At 36.2% G+C, this 17,781-nt stretch overlaps 1 protein-coding gene across 1 annotated transcript; it reads right to left on the bottom strand.

Annotated features, from left to right (window-relative positions):
• Positions 1-1,856: 1,856 nt before the first annotated feature.
• Positions 1,857-17,751, bottom strand: LOC124839271 (Protein kinase superfamily protein). Its single transcript, XM_047315033.2, has 16 exons — positions 17,439-17,751; positions 17,261-17,344; positions 17,018-17,158; positions 16,625-16,695; positions 16,211-16,304; positions 12,462-12,539; positions 6,804-6,870; positions 6,372-6,457; positions 6,217-6,267; positions 4,990-5,037; positions 4,653-4,773; positions 4,367-4,547; positions 3,590-3,721; positions 3,358-3,503; positions 2,279-2,356; positions 1,857-2,194 (listed from the first exon to the last, which is right to left on the bottom strand). The coding sequence occupies exons 1-16, from the start codon at positions 17,637-17,639 to the stop codon at positions 2,055-2,057; spliced, it is 1,719 nt and encodes a 572-aa protein (XP_047170989.1). The 5' UTR covers positions 17,640-17,751; the 3' UTR covers positions 1,857-2,054.
• Between the last annotated feature and the right edge of the window lie 30 nt (positions 17,752-17,781).

The raw sequence follows: 17,781 nt of genomic DNA, 5'->3' as shown, positions 1-17,781 counted from the left end.
CTAGAAGAGAGAAGAGAAAAAGTACGGCCACATCAGCATGGACTTAACGTCGTTGTTGTCAACTTAACGGATAGGACCTTATTCATACACTTTTCATAACATAGGGACTCAATGTCTTCATTTTTAAAACCGGGTATTAAACATAAATTCACCTCTTAACATGAGTACGAAGTAAGCATTTAAGCCTAAATTTTATTTCTAACATTGTCAAATATACTGACGCAATATTCGATAAAAGTTTGTTTCAATTTTACACTTGAAATTTAAACACGTTCTTACTTTTTTAACTATTATTAGATTCAACTAAACCTTTAAAATAAAATCCAAACATGCACCTTTTATTTGTAACTAAAGAGATATCCTTAAGACGAAACTTGTTTCAAGCCTATTTGGGTAACACTCTCAGAATCGGGAATCACTAATGAATTCAAAATATAGTTTGAAAAATTAATTTTTGAAAGTTTATGAAAAAGATACTTTAGATGAAAAAATGGAAAGAAATGAGAAATGTATACAACCAGAACTATCAAAATGGATCACAATCCGGATCAATCCGGCTCACCACGGATTCAAATCGAGTTGAGTTTGAAAAAATTGTATTTTTTTTTATGTAGGTCAGATTTAAACCCGGCTCATTTAAGAGTGTTGTTCCTTCCACCACCATCCCTTTTCCCTCCACCTCCCCATTATTTTTTTAATGCCAAAATTACCTTTTACTCCCTCATTACTGCTTGCTCCCAATTGCCCAAACCAGGCTTTTTCCTTGTTCCTAAATATGACTAGGTCCAGCGTTTGGCCCTCGGAGGTTACTTTTGCAAGCATTCTTGCTTATTGTGGTGCGGCTTCTCAATTCTTCTTTCCAAGCAGGTTCATGGGCTGGTCATAAATTTTGGCTTTTGTGGAAATGTGATTCTTGGGAGTTCACTTGTTGATGTGTATGCCAAGTGTAGGGTTATGATTGATGCTTGCAGGATGTTTCATGAGTTTCTGCAGTCTAATGTTGTCACTTGGAATGTGATCGTGAGAGGTTATCTTAATGTTGTTGATGCAAGGGAAGCACTTTTCATGTTCTTGCAGATGTTTTTCACGACAGTAAATAAATAAAAGGGTAATTTTGCCATTAAAAAATTCATGGGGAAGTGGAGGGAGAAGGGGAGGTGGTAGAGAGAGCAACACTCCTCGTTTAAACTCAGCTCATGCAGTTTGAACGCGTGAGTCAGATTGATCCACCAACTCACCTACTTAATTTTATTTTATTAAAATTAAATTTTAATTTTATAAAAAAATACTTATTATTTTTTTGCTTGAAAAAATTATTTAAATTCCTTATTTTCAAAATTAAATAAACACTCATGTTGTGAGTGAAATTTATTTAGATTTAAATGATAAAAAGTTTGTAATTTTTATTTATTTAAAAAAATTGTAATTAAGTGAGTCAACCCATTTACCCACCAACTCGTGGTAGGTCGGGCCGGATTCGAATTTTTCTAACTCGCTAATAAATGAGTCGGATTGGATTGACTCACTAAGTGACTAACCTATAGTTGGTCGGGCCGTGTAGGGTCGGACCGAGTGATCCGTTTTGAAAGCTCTATATACAACGAGTGCAAATGACAACTGTCAGTGTTAAATTTATAATTTCTATACCTTAAAATGATTAATTATAATCAAAATCGATTTTCATTGGAATAATTGTTACAAAGTATGATAGCAATTATCACAATCATGATCAATTATAATGTTAATATTTCACATCAAATTTGCAGTAATCTTAGTTCTCATGGAGAACTTGTTGCAAACTTAATATATCATTTACACACATTCTCAAAGACATATCGAGTACGTGCAAAAAGAAATGAAAAAGAGAAACTTCTAACCATATTATCCATACAAATATAAACTATACCAAATGGTTAAAGATTAATCATCCTCATAATACTGTACACTAAAAACAATCTAAAGAGAAATACGCAACGTTTAAGACAGTTGCAATTCGCTTTAATCTTATAACAGTTCACTTCTTTAATGCTTATATCTCATAACAATTCAAGGTTTTAAAACAATGCAGGACGGATGCATAGAAGAAGAAAACCAGAATGCACCAAGAAGCCCAAAGAGTCACAATTGATCTTACTATACAAGTAACTCCGTACACTTTTCAACTTCTGCTGCCAAGGGATAACATTACTGGCCCCTAATGAAATGGGGAAAATAGATCGTTTAAAGTTTAGGTGATAATTATAAATCAAATTACACGTAAAAGCATGCTCATACTCACCTATAAGGACCGTTATTAGGATCCGAACATATTTTAACGTTGATATGAAACTGAAAAAACCAGCTTTCACAGCAAAATCTGGAAGCACAAATATCAAAATTAGAGAGAAAATTCGTTTCCCAAGCTCTTGCACTCTTTTCTATAGTCTATCTGAAAAATGTCTCAGCAAAAACATATTGCCCTAACGATAAATACTTGCGTAAATCTCGTTCTCCTAATTAGTGAATTTAAATTAGGTACACTAGGGTTTTATTTATAAGTAATTCTCGCTCTTTACTCCCACCAGTTTTGGATAACAGAGAGATGGCTTAGGTACTACTTTTTTTTCAAGATATCCGGTGTAGTGTAAGGGATAGTTGTCCAGGATTTAAGTATAGAAATAAATACTTCTGTAACCGGACGCCAGATAGGCCGAACACTACGAAGGATCGATGCAACAAACCGGACGCCCAGACATCCGAGATCACGCGATTTTACCCCATCATCCGGCTACACTACAAGGGTCGGCCGGACATGCCGTTTTGTTACACATGACGCCCATAGGGGCCGACCGTGATTTTACCTCATCAGCCGGATACACCACGAAGGCCGACCGGACACGCCGTTTGTTGCACATGACTCCCATAGGGGCCGGCCGACCCAAAAGTCGAACTTAGCAGACCGGCCGGCCATACTGCTAATTAGTCAGGTTTAAGGTAAGTTGAAGTTAAAAGTTATTGGGCTGAATTTGGGCCGTGATTAACTTTTCACTAATCCCAAGCCCATAGCGAAAACTATAAATACAGATCCAGGGTGAGTGATAGATAGGTTGCATTTACTGCACTTTTATTGCTATTAGATATAAAAACGTCAATGCACTCAACTGACTTTGGCATCGGAGAATCCCCTACACATCCGAAACAACTTCTAGAAACGAAAAAACGATGAAATGAACTTTAGTTTATAAATTAAAGGACTTCAGTTTAATAAATACATTCTAGATTTGTTTCTTTAATTAACGTCCTCGATATGCTAGTTCACTTGGCATTTAATCATGACAAGCTTTTATGCACACTTTAAAAGATAGCAAGGGAACTCACAGAAGTTTGTTCCGAGTATTTTACGTGATTGCCCTTCACCATTCAATTTTGGACACAGACCACCATACACAGCATATTTGGTGTAAGTTAGCAGCCTCATGACCCGTGAGACATCCATCTTTCTAATAATTGACCTTATCAGTGCACTAGAATGAAAAAGAAGATAGGTTAAATACATCACATAACACAATTTTTCTGATCCAATAAAGCAAGCTTGAACTTTGTTTCTTACTCTGCACGCATAATAGCAATAAAATCTGGCGGCAGAGACTCCATGAATGAATGCAAGTCCTCAAATAACAGAGATTTCAATTCACGTTTCAAGGCCTCTTTTTCTTCAATCGATATTCCAACGGCATATTTGCTGCAACTTACGTAACAAGATTCGTTATAATTTTTTTATTGCAAGAAACATAGCATGACAAAAACAAAAGGCAATAAACGAAACAAGTTAATTAATGCAATAGTTACTTCATCTTTCTACGTATATCCGTCAAGGAGTCGCATTCAACAAATCATATTAACTAGCAGGATCTAAACAAGCTAATAAAGGAAGATAATTAACTTTAGTGAAGCAACAAACACTTTAACTGCTATAACTAATTTATGATTACAATATAACTACTAACTCTTAATAAATCATACGCTGAGGGAACCAAAGAGAGGGCAAATATCCAATTCAGTTATTAGATATCTTCTAATATAAACAATTTTTATAAGAAATTTCTGATCCCGGGTTTATAAAATGAGTAACATTTTAATAACCACGCAATAGTATACTCCTTGACTCCATATAACTACAATAACCCATGTCTATTTACCGCTATAGATAAGTTAATCACAAAATGGTGTGAAAAAGCCACAGTATGAAACGAATAAATATAGATCGCAATAATTGCACTGAACTGTGGCTTACAGTTGTAATTTGCGTTTCATGAATTTGAACGAACTTCAAATTGCAATCTAAAAGAATTTATATGCGTCAATAAACAGAAAATTAGGAAGGAACCTTTCAATGGTTGTTCCAGTGAAAATGATGGGTAAGTATCTGGAATACTTCCCAGAACCTAATCGCTCACCAAACCACATTGTTTTCATTGAATCCTTGAGAATCAAGGCTTCCCATAACTTACAGAAATCTTTTCTAAATTCTTCATCCAATACCGTGTACACTGCGTGATCTAGAAGAACTGCAAAATAATTCCAATAGGACAGAACAGGTCAAGGTTCAATTTTTCCATGTTTGATAGAATCCTATTAAGAGAAAAAGTGATCTCAAATACATTAGCACGTACCCAAAGAGAAACCATTACAGCCTTCTGGGGAAACTAAAATATTACCAGGGTGAGGATCACCATGTATGTAACCATGTACAAATATCATTTCAGCAAATAGCTGAATCAGTGATTTTGCTACCTTCAGTAACAGGTTTAGAATGAATCAAACATACAAGCTTTTGCCACAAAAGTAAAACACAATGAATGATATGTTTATAGTTGATTTTCAACTTATTAGGGATAGCAATTGTCAACCAATTACCAATGCTACATCAGAATAAGAGAGAAATGATCCCACCATAAAGAACATAAAAACACAATTTACATGAGTTCACCATAGCTGTGACAAGTCAACCTTTTCTGGATCAACCCCAATCTGATTCAGAAAATCCAAGTCATCAATCTGAAATTCAGTAAGTCATCTATCAATAAAATGTGATATAAAGAAATCTAAAGCATAGCACAGCTTGAATATCAACATTACCACAAGCAAACTGCAGTAACATAATATAAAAACGACTATACAATAAGTGAAATGGTAAATTAATAATTTGAATGGTCTGTGGCTCATGTTTATACCTACAACAAGAATACTTTACTATTGTTTGCACTAGTTCATGTTCTCTGAGAAGAGAACCATAAAGCTTTAAATATACAATTCTGCTTCTGCTCAAATGAGAAGTCTCCATCGCAATCAAAAAAGTAATAAAGCAGATATTTCAGGACACCGGCACATCTATTTTAACAACCAGTCAATTTCACATTTCAAAATGCATTAAATCCAAATTTCACTGTTCAAATTCCCGTTTCTCTTTCCTTACCATGATGCCCTTTCTTCTTTATATAATTCAAATGAGATGCTTCTCTCCTCCCACACGAAGAACAAGAAACTGTGTAAAGGTCCTCCCCGAAAAGAGATTTATGAAATAGAATAAAAGAAACTGAACAATTTTACTGAATGATTGAGAAAAGGAGCGAAATTCTCCTCTAAGGATTCCCTTAACAAAGGGTTTACAAAGAATTTCACCTTTCTTAATGATCTTCCAATACTCTATGAATCATTCACCCTATTCCTCTTGTTTATATTTAACTATCCCCCCTCTATATGAATCCTTCACCCTTTACCCTTCGCTTCTATTCTTACTCTTAATAATTTGGATGGTAAAGTGAATCACTTTTAAAGCGAAAATATAGATATAATTTGTGGTCAGTACATCCAAACTCAATGTTTGTCGATTCAAATTAAAAAAATCACATATCTCTAATTCATTTCTACTCACCAAAAAACTTATGTTGAACATCTAAAAAAATTTACCAAAATACATTGCTTTACTTTGTAAGTTTGCTACTTCACTTTGAAAGAATGAAACGTGATTCTAGCCTTATCCAAACAGGCTATAAATTGACAAGACCACATGGGAGACAAAATAACCCTCAGTGACTCATGGTTAACAAACTATAAAAAAGAAATTAAGACATATTAGGGAAGTTCAAGATATAATATAAGTGCTATCTCAGAACTAATGCAATGATAATTTCTTTTCCCGACATAACATTTACTGACATGATTGATAAATCATACCTTGTGTCCTGCACAAAACTGCATGGTTAGGACAAGCCTTGTTGTCAAGTCCTGAATGCAAGCATAGTTTGATGATAAGTTGGCACGTGTTACACAATTACTAAATGAGAAATAAAAGTTCGCAGGAGAAATAAAAGTGATTTCAATCATCATACCCAGAATACATGAGGAATTTTGACCATTTTGTTATTTCTGAAAGTTTTGGCTGCTATCTCAGAATTCCTTGCCTCCTGAACAAAATCTGCAGGGATGTAGTCAGGGACTCTGCATATATCTCATTCAGTCAGTCACCTCAAGTTCCATGGCTTCTCTCTCAGAATTCCTTGTCTCATAAGGATAACTTATGCAATATTAAAAAAAATAACACTAATTGTGTCTAGTAGGGTAAACTAAAATCAAGACTACCTATCCTTACTTGCATCCTTAGCTTAAATATTAAACATATACCAGTGGCTGGAATAAGAACATATAGGGCAAATATATGGGCAGTGGTCTAAAGCTCCACCACACTATGCCCACATGTGAGACACTAATAGAATCAATGACAGAATGCATTTTTTATGGAGTAACTAAGCATTCTTACTAACCAAGTTCTGAAGACACAGACTTAGCAAACGCTAAGGGTAGCCACTCGAGCTTGTATTGAGGGTATAACTACAATCAAAAAGTAACAATATTAAAGTAATGAATCAAGAGGAACAAAAGACTTGATAATATTTCTAGCATAAAAAAGTAACAGACAAGAAAAGAGACAACTGACAATAGATTGTTCAACCACCAATTAGACCTTACATTCATGAAAAAATATTGAGATTTCAAGAAATTATATATTACTCATGAATTTTTGTTCTTCCTTTTCTAATCATTTTCTCAAAAAATAAATTACTATAAATGTCAGGTTATTTTAAAGGGTTTTTGTTTATTTGTTATGTTTTGGTTGTTGCAGAACTTTCTCCTATTTTATAGGGTAGTTCCAATAAATTAGGGATCACACTCTAACGTGTGATTCAACCGTTTTGATTAAGTGTAAATGGCTATAAATGGCCTCCTTTATTATTTGAATGATAAGTTTTGTGCGTTGTCTCTCCAAGCATTCTATCTATTTTACTTACCTTTTAGATTAACAATTGGTATCAGAGCTCCGTAAGGGGCTTGATCCAATCAGTGAGTGAGTGATTTCTTCCATCTCCCTCTTAGTAAGATGACAACTCCAGAATTTGTGCAACCCGCCATTCCCAAATTTGATGGTCATTATGACTTTTGGGCAATGACCATGGAGAATTTCCTTAGGAGCAAGGAACTGGAGTCTTGTGGAAGTTGACATACCTACACCTGTAATTGGTTCAGGATCTAGTGAGGCTCACAAGGGAGTCGTGGAGGCAGCCAAACTCAATGACTTGAAGGTCAAAAATTTTCTCTTTCAATCCATTGATAGGGAAATATTGGAGACTATTCTTGACAAAAGTACATCACGGGCTATTTGGAATTCTATGAAACAGAAGTACCAGGGGTCTACAAGAATGAAACGCGCACAACTTCAAGCATTGAGGAAAGAATTTGAGCTACTCACCATGAAAGAAGGAGAAAAAGTGGACAACTTTCTGGGTCGCACCATGACTATAGTAAGTAAAATGAAGTCCAATGGAGAAGTAGTGGAACAGAGTGTTGTGCTGAGTAAAATATTGAGTTCTCTAACCCCTAAGTTCAACTACGTCGTTTGCGCTATAGAGGAGTCAAATGACATTAATATTCTCACCATTGATGAGTTACATGGGAGTCTATTGGTGCATGAGCAACGAATGATCGAGGTACAAGAGAAAGAACACGTGCTCAAAGCAACCCATGAGCACACCAGGAGCACTCAAGAGGAGAAGCCTGGCAGAGGCAGAGGTCGTGGTGGGTCTAGAGGTAGCCGTGGCAGAGGGAGAGGAAGACAACCATTCAACAAGGCCACCATTGAGTGTTTCAAGTGTCATAGGCTAGGGCATTTCCAATATGAATGCCCTGATTGGGACAATAAAGCTAACTATGCTGAATTTAATGATGAAGAGGAGGAAATTCTCCTAATGGCACATGAGGAGCAACAAATGCAAGAGGATGAACGGTGGTATTTTGATTCTGGCTGTAGCAATCATATGACAGGAAACAAAGCATGGTTTCTGAATTTGGAAGAAGAACATTCCAAGACAGTAAAACTTGGCAATGATACTCATATGACAGTGGCAGCAAAAGGTAGTATCCGGATGCATGTTAATGGCATCACCCAGGTACTGACTGAAGTGTATTATATTCCTGAACTTAAAAATAATTTACTGAGTATTGGACAGCTACAAGAAAAAGGTTTAGCCATTTTGATTTCAGATGGCTCTTGCAAGGTGTTTCATTCTACAAGGGGTTTGATTATGAAAACCCACATGAGTGGGAATACAATGTTCTATGTTACAGCATCTATGACTCAAACACAATTTCTTCAATCAGAAACCAGTGAAGCTTATTTATGGCACTGTCGTTTTGCCCAACTAAATTACAAAGCGTTGAGTATCTTGGCTGAAAAAGAAATGGTGATAGGCCTACCTGCTTTAGTCCATCCGCAGAAAATATGTTCTACATGTTTGGCTGGAAAACAATCCAGAAGTTCGTTTCCAAGTCACGGTATTTGGAGAGCATCTCAACGACTACAACTAATACATTCAGATATATGTGGGCCTATCCAACCAGTTTCACACAGCAATAAAAGGTACTTTCTAACATTCATTGATGATTTCACTAGGAAGACTTGGGTATATTTTTTGCATGAATAATCAGAAGCATTAGAAAAGTTCAAGATGTTCAAGGCACAAGTTGAGAAGGAAGCAGGAGTTCCTATACTCTGCTTACAGACCGAGGTGGGAGTTTCTCTCTAATGAGTTTGAAGAATTTTGTCACACAGAAGGTATTAGAAGACATTTAACAACCCCTTACACTCCTCAGCAAAATGGTGTAATCGAACGAAAGAATAGAACGATTATGAATGCAGTTCGTTCTATGTTAAATGAGAAGCATGTTCCCAAGGTGCTTTGGCCAGAAGCTGTCAAATGGTGTGTGCATATTCAGAATAGATGCCCAACAGCTGCTGTAGAGGATGTTACTCCAGAAGAAGCCTGGAGTGGTAGGAAACCAGTGGTGAAACATTTCAGAATTTTTGGGTGTGTGGCCCATGCACATATCCCAGACTAGAAAAGAGTGAAGCTGGATGACAAAAGCAGAAAATGTATTTTTCTAGGCATTAGTGATGAGTCTAAAGCTTGGAGATTATATGGTCCAGTCACAAAAACTGTGATCATTAGCAGAGATGTAATTTTTGAAGAAAAAGAAAATTGGGACTGGAGCAGTTTGAAGACAGAAACTCATAATTTATGAAGCAGAAAATGATAGTGCAGCAGAAAATGACAGTGCAGCAGAAAAAATAGAATTTGATGTTGATATCAATGAAAACAGTGAAGAAGGCAGCAGTACAAATCTGGACAGCACCCCAACAGGTTCATCTCATGGAAGGAGTGCACGAGTAAGAAGAGCACCTAGGTGGTTGGTAGATTATGATACAAGTGCAAGTCTGCCAGAAGAAGAAAATTTAGCAATGTTGGTGACTGAAATTGACCCAACATCATTTGAAGAAGTACTTAGGAGTACACATTGGAGAAATGCTATGATGAAAGAAATAGAAGCTATAGAGAAGAATCATACATGGGAACTCACATCACTACCAAAAGGAGTTACACCAATTGGAGTTAAATGGGTTTTTAAAACCAAATTAAATGCAGAAGGGAAGGTAGAAAAACACAAGGCAAGGCTTGTAGCAAAAGGATATACACAAAGACATGTGATTGACTACACTGAAGTATTTGCTCTTGTTGCTAGAATGGATACCATTAGATTAATTTTGGCAACTGTTGCTCACTTTAGTTGGAAGGTGTTTCAACTTGACGTCAAGAGTGCCTTTCTTCATGGAGAGGTAAAAGAAGATGTCTTTGTTCTACAACCTGAAGGTTTTGTTAAAAAGGGAGAAGAAGAGAAGGTATATCAATTGAAGAAAGCTTTGTATGGCATCAAACAAGCACCTCGCGCCTGGTACCACAAAATTGAGGCCTACTTTGCACAAGAAAAATTCGAGAAATGTCCTAGTGAACACACTTTGTTCACTCGATCACAGGGAGATAAAATTTTAATTGTTAGTTTATATGTTGATGATTTGATATTCACTGGAAATGATGAAATTATGTGTGAGGAATTTAGCAGTCCATGATGACTCATTTTGACATGTCTGATTTGGGTATCATAAGTCACTTTCTTGGCATTGAGGTTAAACAATATTCTACTGGAATATTTATTTGTCAGAGGAGATATGCATTGGAAATTTTATCACGGTTTGGAATGCAGGACAGCAAGGCTGTGAAAAATCCCATGGTGCCAGGAACTCGTCTAACAAAGAATACAGAGAAACAAAGTGTTGAAGAAACTTTGTTTAAGCAACTAGTTGGAAGTCTGATCTATTTGACTGCCACTAGACCAGATTTAATGTACACAGTAAGTTTACTCAGCAGATTCATGACTAATCCCACTACAACACATTGGCTGGCAGCAAAACGCATTCTGAGGTACATCCAAGGAACAACTCGTCTTGGAATCTGGTACAAGAAGGGGACTAACAGTTTAAGATTGTTAGCTTTTTCAGATAGTGATTATGTTAGAGACTTGGATGATAGAAGAAGCACTTATGGGTATGTGTTTAAGCTAGGGACAGGGACAATTTCGTGGGCATCCAAGAAGCAAAATGTGGTAGCTTTATCTACAACAGAAGCATAATATATAGCAGCAGCTCTATGTGCTTGTCAATGTATTTGGCTTACCAAATTGTTAGAACAAATTGTGCTTAAAAATGAGACTGAAGTTGAGATCTTGTGTGATAATAGCTCTACAATACAACTGTCCAAACACCCAGTATTTCATGGAAAAAGTAAACACATAGATATAAAGTTTCACTTTCTTCGGGACTTGGTGAATGATGGAGTAGTCAAGCTAAGCTTTTGTAGCTCTCAAGTTCAGTTAGCAGACATTATGACAAAACACCTAAAGTTGGATCAGTTTGAGAAGCTTCGTAATTTGATTGGAATAACTAGTGTAGATGCATTAGTTTAAGGGAGGGATTGTCAGGTTATTTTAAAGGGTTTTTATCTGTTTATTTGTTATGTTTTGGTTGTTGCAGAACTTTCTCCTATTTTATAGGGTAGTTCCAATAAATTAGGGATCACACTCTAACGTGTGATTCAACCGTTTTGATTCAGTGTAAATGGCTATAACTGGCCTCCTTTATTATTTGAATGATAAGTTTTGTGCGTTTTGTCTCTCCAAGTATTCTATCTATTTTACTTACCTTTTAGATTAACAATAAAAGTAGAGTAAAAAATAGGAGGAAGAAAAATCTTTCTAAAATTAGAAAGGACACTACAGAGGAAAGAAGGAAAACAGAATACACGTCAGCTCAAAAGACCACTCGAGTACCTTTGCTATACAGTAACAAAAAGACTTATTCCACATTCCAATACCATTGCAATGAAGGGTAATCTTATAAATTAGACTTTGAGCTTAATGCAATTTCAAATTCGGCCTGTAAAGTAAAGTCTTGGCAAGCTCTGTGGCTCTATTCAAGTAAAATCTTTAGTCAACAAGAGCAAACAATCACCCTTGAAGCTACCAACCACACTACTCAAGTCTGATCCAGTTATTCTTGTACATTAGTTGAAAAAATTAGCAAGAAAATCGGCATTAACATTAAAACATGAAATTTTAGGCGGTTACACAAGTCAAATCAGATTCATTCAACTTAAAAAAGTATAACACAGAAATCAAACCAATAGGGATTGGGTTTTATCAAATTGTTTTGGATTGAACCCAATAGTCCAGTATTAAGTTAAGTGCGTGAAATGTTAATGTCACTTAAACATAATGATATTATTCTTCACGGATTAATGACTCTCTGGATTATCATATTTAGATGATTCAGTTCTCGGGTACCAAAACAAATTTTCTTTTGGTTCTCAACTGTAGTTCCTTTTATTCCAATCATTTTTACTTTCACCAACCAATGTTTTATAATGATCATCAACCATGATTCCAGACATTTAGAAATATCTAAGAATAATATTAATTACAGCATAAATTCTTCAATATCTTTCAATAAACAATAACTCTCAAGGGTCAGAGCATACCCATGCAATAGTTTTCGATAGGAAATACATTGTTCTTGTATCAAAATTCATCTGCTGCTCTATCCAAGGATATTGTACCTGGTTCCCAGGGAAGAAAATGACTTTACAATTCAAGAAGTGTTATCAATGCAAAAATATGTACTAGGAAAAAGCATCGCATATGGAAATCTAGATTATCAATTTAGATCATTTGTCATATTCAATTTCATTTGAGTTATCTACACTAGCATGTGTACACAAGTTTGCACCTCACTTATATATTATAATTTGGCCTTATCTCTAGTCGATGTCGGACTTCCAACACACCCCCTTCACGGATAACGGTCCGATAGGAGGTGGAATAGAAGAATAGAATGCCCACTTAGAACTCGCTAGGATAGACTCCAACTATGGCTCTGATACCATGTTAGAAAGTGAGTTTTTATGCCTAACTCAACCCCACAAAACCGGCTTGTAAGGTGAGGTTTGCACCTCACTTATATATTATAATTTGGCCTTATCTCTAGTCGATGTGGGACTTCTAAGTGCAGTATTCCCGTTTTCTATATTTCGGATATTAACTTATTAATAAGATTGTTACACGTGAGAGTTTAGATAAACTCCTAGAGCTTCCGTAAACCTGACTCAGATTCAACTTTCAAGTTTACTAATTTAAAAAAAATATTAAAAAATCTATCAATGACTATACATAATATAAAATTATAATACACAATAATTCAATATTTCTCCCTCTAGATAAAGAAAAGTAGCAAATCACAATAATAGAGTAAGATAGCACATTAGTGCTAAATAATTTTTAAATTACTAAATCATATACAAATTCATAAAAACATACGTTCATAATGTGAAAATAATTCAAAAAGGAGTTAATTTCTTTAAATAATTTGACATTAATAAAGTATTGCCATTGTGTCAGACCTCATTAAAACGCACTCCAAAACCCTTTTTAATGGAAGCCAAGTGTCGAGACGAGAGTTAGAATTTCAGATAATGGAAAACAGGTGGATGCAAGGAATTGGACGTTCGGTTTTGGTTGATAGAAGCAAAATCTAAGTTTCAAAAGTTTACACCATTCTCTGCATGCAACCATTTTCCTCTCTGATTTCCGAAACTCCATTTTCTCCTCCCTCTCACTACATCTCTGTCATCTTCTCTCTAAAGAAACACTCACCTTTTCTTCTCCGATCTCCGTTCAGGCACCGTAGAAGCACTTCCGGCGTCCAGAGCTTCAGTTTGAACCAATCGATCTCGAGTTCTGAACTGGTAAGTTCTTCTTGTGCTTAGCCGTTCGTTCTCTGGCACATGCAAACCAAGTTCCGGTTGCATGAGTTCATAGTCTCATTCTGAACAATTTTGGTCTGTTGTTTGATTTTGGTTTGAAGAGTTGTTGAGCGTTGAGGGTAGAAGGAATTGTAGTCAGGCGAACCATATTCTGTCTCTAGGAACGTTCGTTCACGCTAAGAGGTAAGGGAAGCTTATTTAATTTAATTTGTATGTTTTCTGTGCTACATGAACGTTCGTTGATTTGATGATTGAATATAAAATATGATTGTGCTATGTTCTGATATATGAAATATATGAAATTTATATGATATGGATTGCATGAAGTATGAAAAATTGACTATGATATGAATGTATGAAATTATGAAGTTATATGTTGAGAAATGAGTTTGAATATAAATGATTCTGGTATGAAATTTCCCTATGAAAGTGTACGTTCGTCACTAAACGGTCCTTGACCGTTCGGTTTTTCTAGTAAACTTAGTTAAAATGAGATTCTTTCATTTGGGGGAATCCTAGCTGAGAATGAGCGTCTTTGTTTTGTAATGCTGTGCATGAGCGTTCGGCCAAGCATAGTTGTTTCTTGGTATTCGTTATACACTTAAGTATAGATGTATGTACTTGTATATATTAGTTTGTTCTTAAACACTGCTCCAAAAGGTATCTTATTATATTTATTAAATCTTCTAATATAAGTTTAGTAGTGCTCGGTCTTACACCAAGCGCTCGTACTAAGTAGTGCTCGATCTTACACCAAGCGCTCGTACTGAGTAGTGCTCGGTCTTACACCAAGTGCTCTTTCTCTTTCCTATGATCTATATTGATGAAAATAGCGTTCGTCCAAATTTAGTAGAGTTTTCTCTACCGTGCTCGGTCATTGACTAGCATTCGGTTTTCTTGATGCTAAACTCAAATAAGCTAAGTTTTCATAAGCGTCCGGTTCTTAATGTGAATTCTTCTAAGTATTATTCTTTGAATGTCTTGAAGTGTCTACATCCATTTGTTCCGGCCTAAAGCCTTAATATTTGGCATGGTCTTTTCGGTGTTCGTTTGGAACTCTCAAGAGTCAGTTCATCTAATTGGCTCACTTTTTAAGTAACGTTCGTTCTAGTCGTTCCTGTTATATATGATTGTACTCGGTTTCTTTCTCAAACCGATAGTAATCCTCTTGGTCTTAATTTTGTTCTGGAACTGGAGATCTCTCGGTCTCGCTCCAAGTGTTCAGTCTCGTTCTGAATCAATGTTGAACGTTCGGTATTTGGTATCCTTATGAATCTTTGTACGAGGTGCTTAAGTGAAATGATTATGAATGAAAGATGAAGAAAATGTGATGTGGATTGAAATGTTTTGGATTTTGGACGAGCGCTCCGAGGAAAAACGACTCATGAATGATTATTGAAATTGGTAAAGTATGAATGTGGTCATGCTAAGCTGGCGTTTCATCATGATGTTCCGTGAGTACTCATCCTCACGTAGAGGAGGGTAGGTCATGTGTGGGAACGGCAGGAGGTTCTAGTCTTTATGGTTAATTTGAACAGATAGGACTAACCTCGAGTGGCAGCTGTTGAGAGCATCCCAGTTACTACATCACCTGGGTGCACGAACGCCTGTAGCTACACAGATTTCATACCGTCCGGACAGTCAGTCTAGTATTAGGATTTATATGAAACGTATGATGAATTATATTGTTTGGTGGATTTCGTGAAATGTATGTTTATACATGAATTAAATTATATAAGCTTACGTTGTGTTTCCTGTCTTGTCTTGTTTTGTACGTCCGTCTTTGTCATTGCAATGATCATCCGTGTGGATGTGAGCAGAAGGAGACGAGTTGTTGGCAGAGGCGCTAGAGGAAGAAAACCTAGTAGAGGTTGAAGTGAAGACTGAACAGTAGTAGGACGTTCGGTCCGTAGTTTAGTTTGAACGAAAGGTGGTCGTTCGATCACCTTCCCCTTTTGATTTTATTCGACCGTTCGGTATAGGTTTTTGTAAACCGTTCGGTCAGATCTTCTTAACCTGTACAGTTTAAGTTTGTAACTCTTTCTGTAAGGCCGTTCGGCCATAAGCGTTCGTTCGACTCTAGTGTAAGACTGATCTGAATTATTATTGAATGTGATTATTCTACTATATAGTTTTAAACTGTATTTTTGAGATGTTACACATTGTGGAAGTAAAAGTCAGACAAATTAAATTTAATTTCAAACTCATTAACTCGTTCCTAACTTGAGAGTTTATGCAAGGTTTTTAAGAGTTTAAAGAGTTTATCCAAGCTTACTCACAAAAGAGTTCCATAACAAGTTAACTCGTTTTCTCTATCTAGGATTATAAAGTCATAAGAGTTAACTTGAAAGCTTGACATCCTTATATGTTAGTGTGAGTGTCCGTGTCTAGCGTCTAGTATCCGCGCAGATTTTGTGATTGATAGAAAGTATCAAGAATTCAGGAAATCAGTAGCATCACAGACAAACCTTGATTGCTACATCATAACCGCTTTTCAGCACTGCACGGTGAACTTGAGCAATAGATGCAGCAGCTATAGGTTGTTCATCAATTGACAAAAACCTGTATTTACATAAATTCAAATAGTAATGTTAAAACTTCAAACAAAGAGCTCTCTATACACAAAAAAAAAAGTAAAAAACGGGGATTTATAGGATGGCAACAGAAAATGGTATATCAGCAGTCTCATAAGCAGGTCTAACTCAAGCTACAGCGTTAGCTCATGCATTCTTCTCACACCTTAAAGTTCAAATACCTGCACGAGGGCTTCTTCCATTCACAACCAGTTATGCAACTCTGACAACCAGGATTTTGAAGAGATTTAACTTTTGAAAGATAAACGATTTTGTAAAATAAAAATTCTGTTAGTAAAGGTAACTTACATATCAGAGAAATCAGGTCCGAGACTATTCTTTAACACCTCCCTGACAATGTTAAAAGGAACAGGAGCAACCTAATGTCATCAAGATATTCCAATTAGCAAAGACAATTAACCAAAAGCAAATAAAATTGAATTTAAATAGGAGTTTGTTTGAATAAATTTATCGATAAACAGAAAAAGAAAATACGAAAAATAGAATAAAATAGGTTTTTTTATAAACTAAATTCAGTATATGTATCACTTGCAAATTATCTTTTAGAAAGGCTTGCATAAATGAATTTGTATATAAAATATTTGAACTTATAACGAAAGTCATTTTGCCATCTTATATGATCTCTTATAAGAGATTTTAGATAAACATATCCAAACAGGCCCTAGATTCACTAAGATTTACCCGGTCCTGTAACGAAGACAAAGTGGACGAGTACTCTGTAGGAAGCACTTTCTGCGCCGCAACAAACTGCCCAGCCTTCACATAAAACCCTTTGTTGGCTTCGCATAACTTGAGAAACCTCTTGGCAGAGCGTAGATGCACCTAAGCACCAAACGACATGTTCAAAATATCAGAGATTGAAACAGTTCTCGAAGCCCATTGAAAACAACGAGAACGATTATTCATTGAAGAGATGGCGAAAACCTGAGAAATCGTTAGACGGTACTGGTCCGAGTCCTTTTTAAGGCCACGCAAAGAAAATTCATAGTCAACAACAGTGGAAGCGACCTGAGAGATCGAAGATCGAGGAAACAGAGAGAAGTGAAGTCAAAGAGTACGAAGAGTTCATCGATAAAAGATGGAGCTATGGAAAAAATGGTACCGTGGAGACGGCACGAGCGGTGCGGACGAGACCATGGATTTCACCTCCAGCTTTGTCGGCAGAAAGTGCTGGAAGATGAGAGAGCACGGCGGAGTTAGTAGTTTGTGCTGCTACTGCTGCGGCGGCGGCGGCGGCGGTTGCGGTTAGAAGGAAAAGTGCGGTTGTGCGTTTGGCGGGAAAATTGAAAGTTTTGGGCGTCATTTTACTCAAGGGTTGGTCGGTGAATGCATTTTAGCTATGGCAGTTTTAAAACTGAAGCAAAATATTTCGGAGCAGCGGCCATATTTTTGCGGGGTTAGGGTTAATCCGGTTGTAAGACTCTAGTGTGTGGAAATTATATTTC

The sequence above is a fragment of the Vigna umbellata genome, chromosome 1 (assembly GCF_029865625.1).
Source record: "Vigna umbellata cultivar VRB3 chromosome 1, Vumbellata_1.0, whole genome shotgun sequence".
NCBI lineage: Eukaryota > Viridiplantae > Streptophyta > Magnoliopsida > Fabales > Fabaceae > Vigna > Vigna umbellata.
Note: the sequence above shows the minus strand (reverse complement) of the source record. Positions and strands in the feature narration are given on the sequence as shown.

Coding starts and splice junctions, on each gene's coding strand:
- LOC124839271 (XM_047315033.2), bottom strand. CDS start 17,639: ATGACGCCCAAAACTTTCAATTTTCCCGCCAAACGCACAACCGCACTT. Junction 17,159..17,260: donor ACCGTCTAACGATTTCTCAG/GTTTTCGCCATC, acceptor TTTGGTGCTTAG/GTGCATCTACGCTCTGCCAA. Junction 16,696..17,017: donor TGTCTTCGTTACAGGACCGG/GTAAATCTTAGT, acceptor TGATGACATTAG/GTTGCTCCTGTTCCTTTTAA.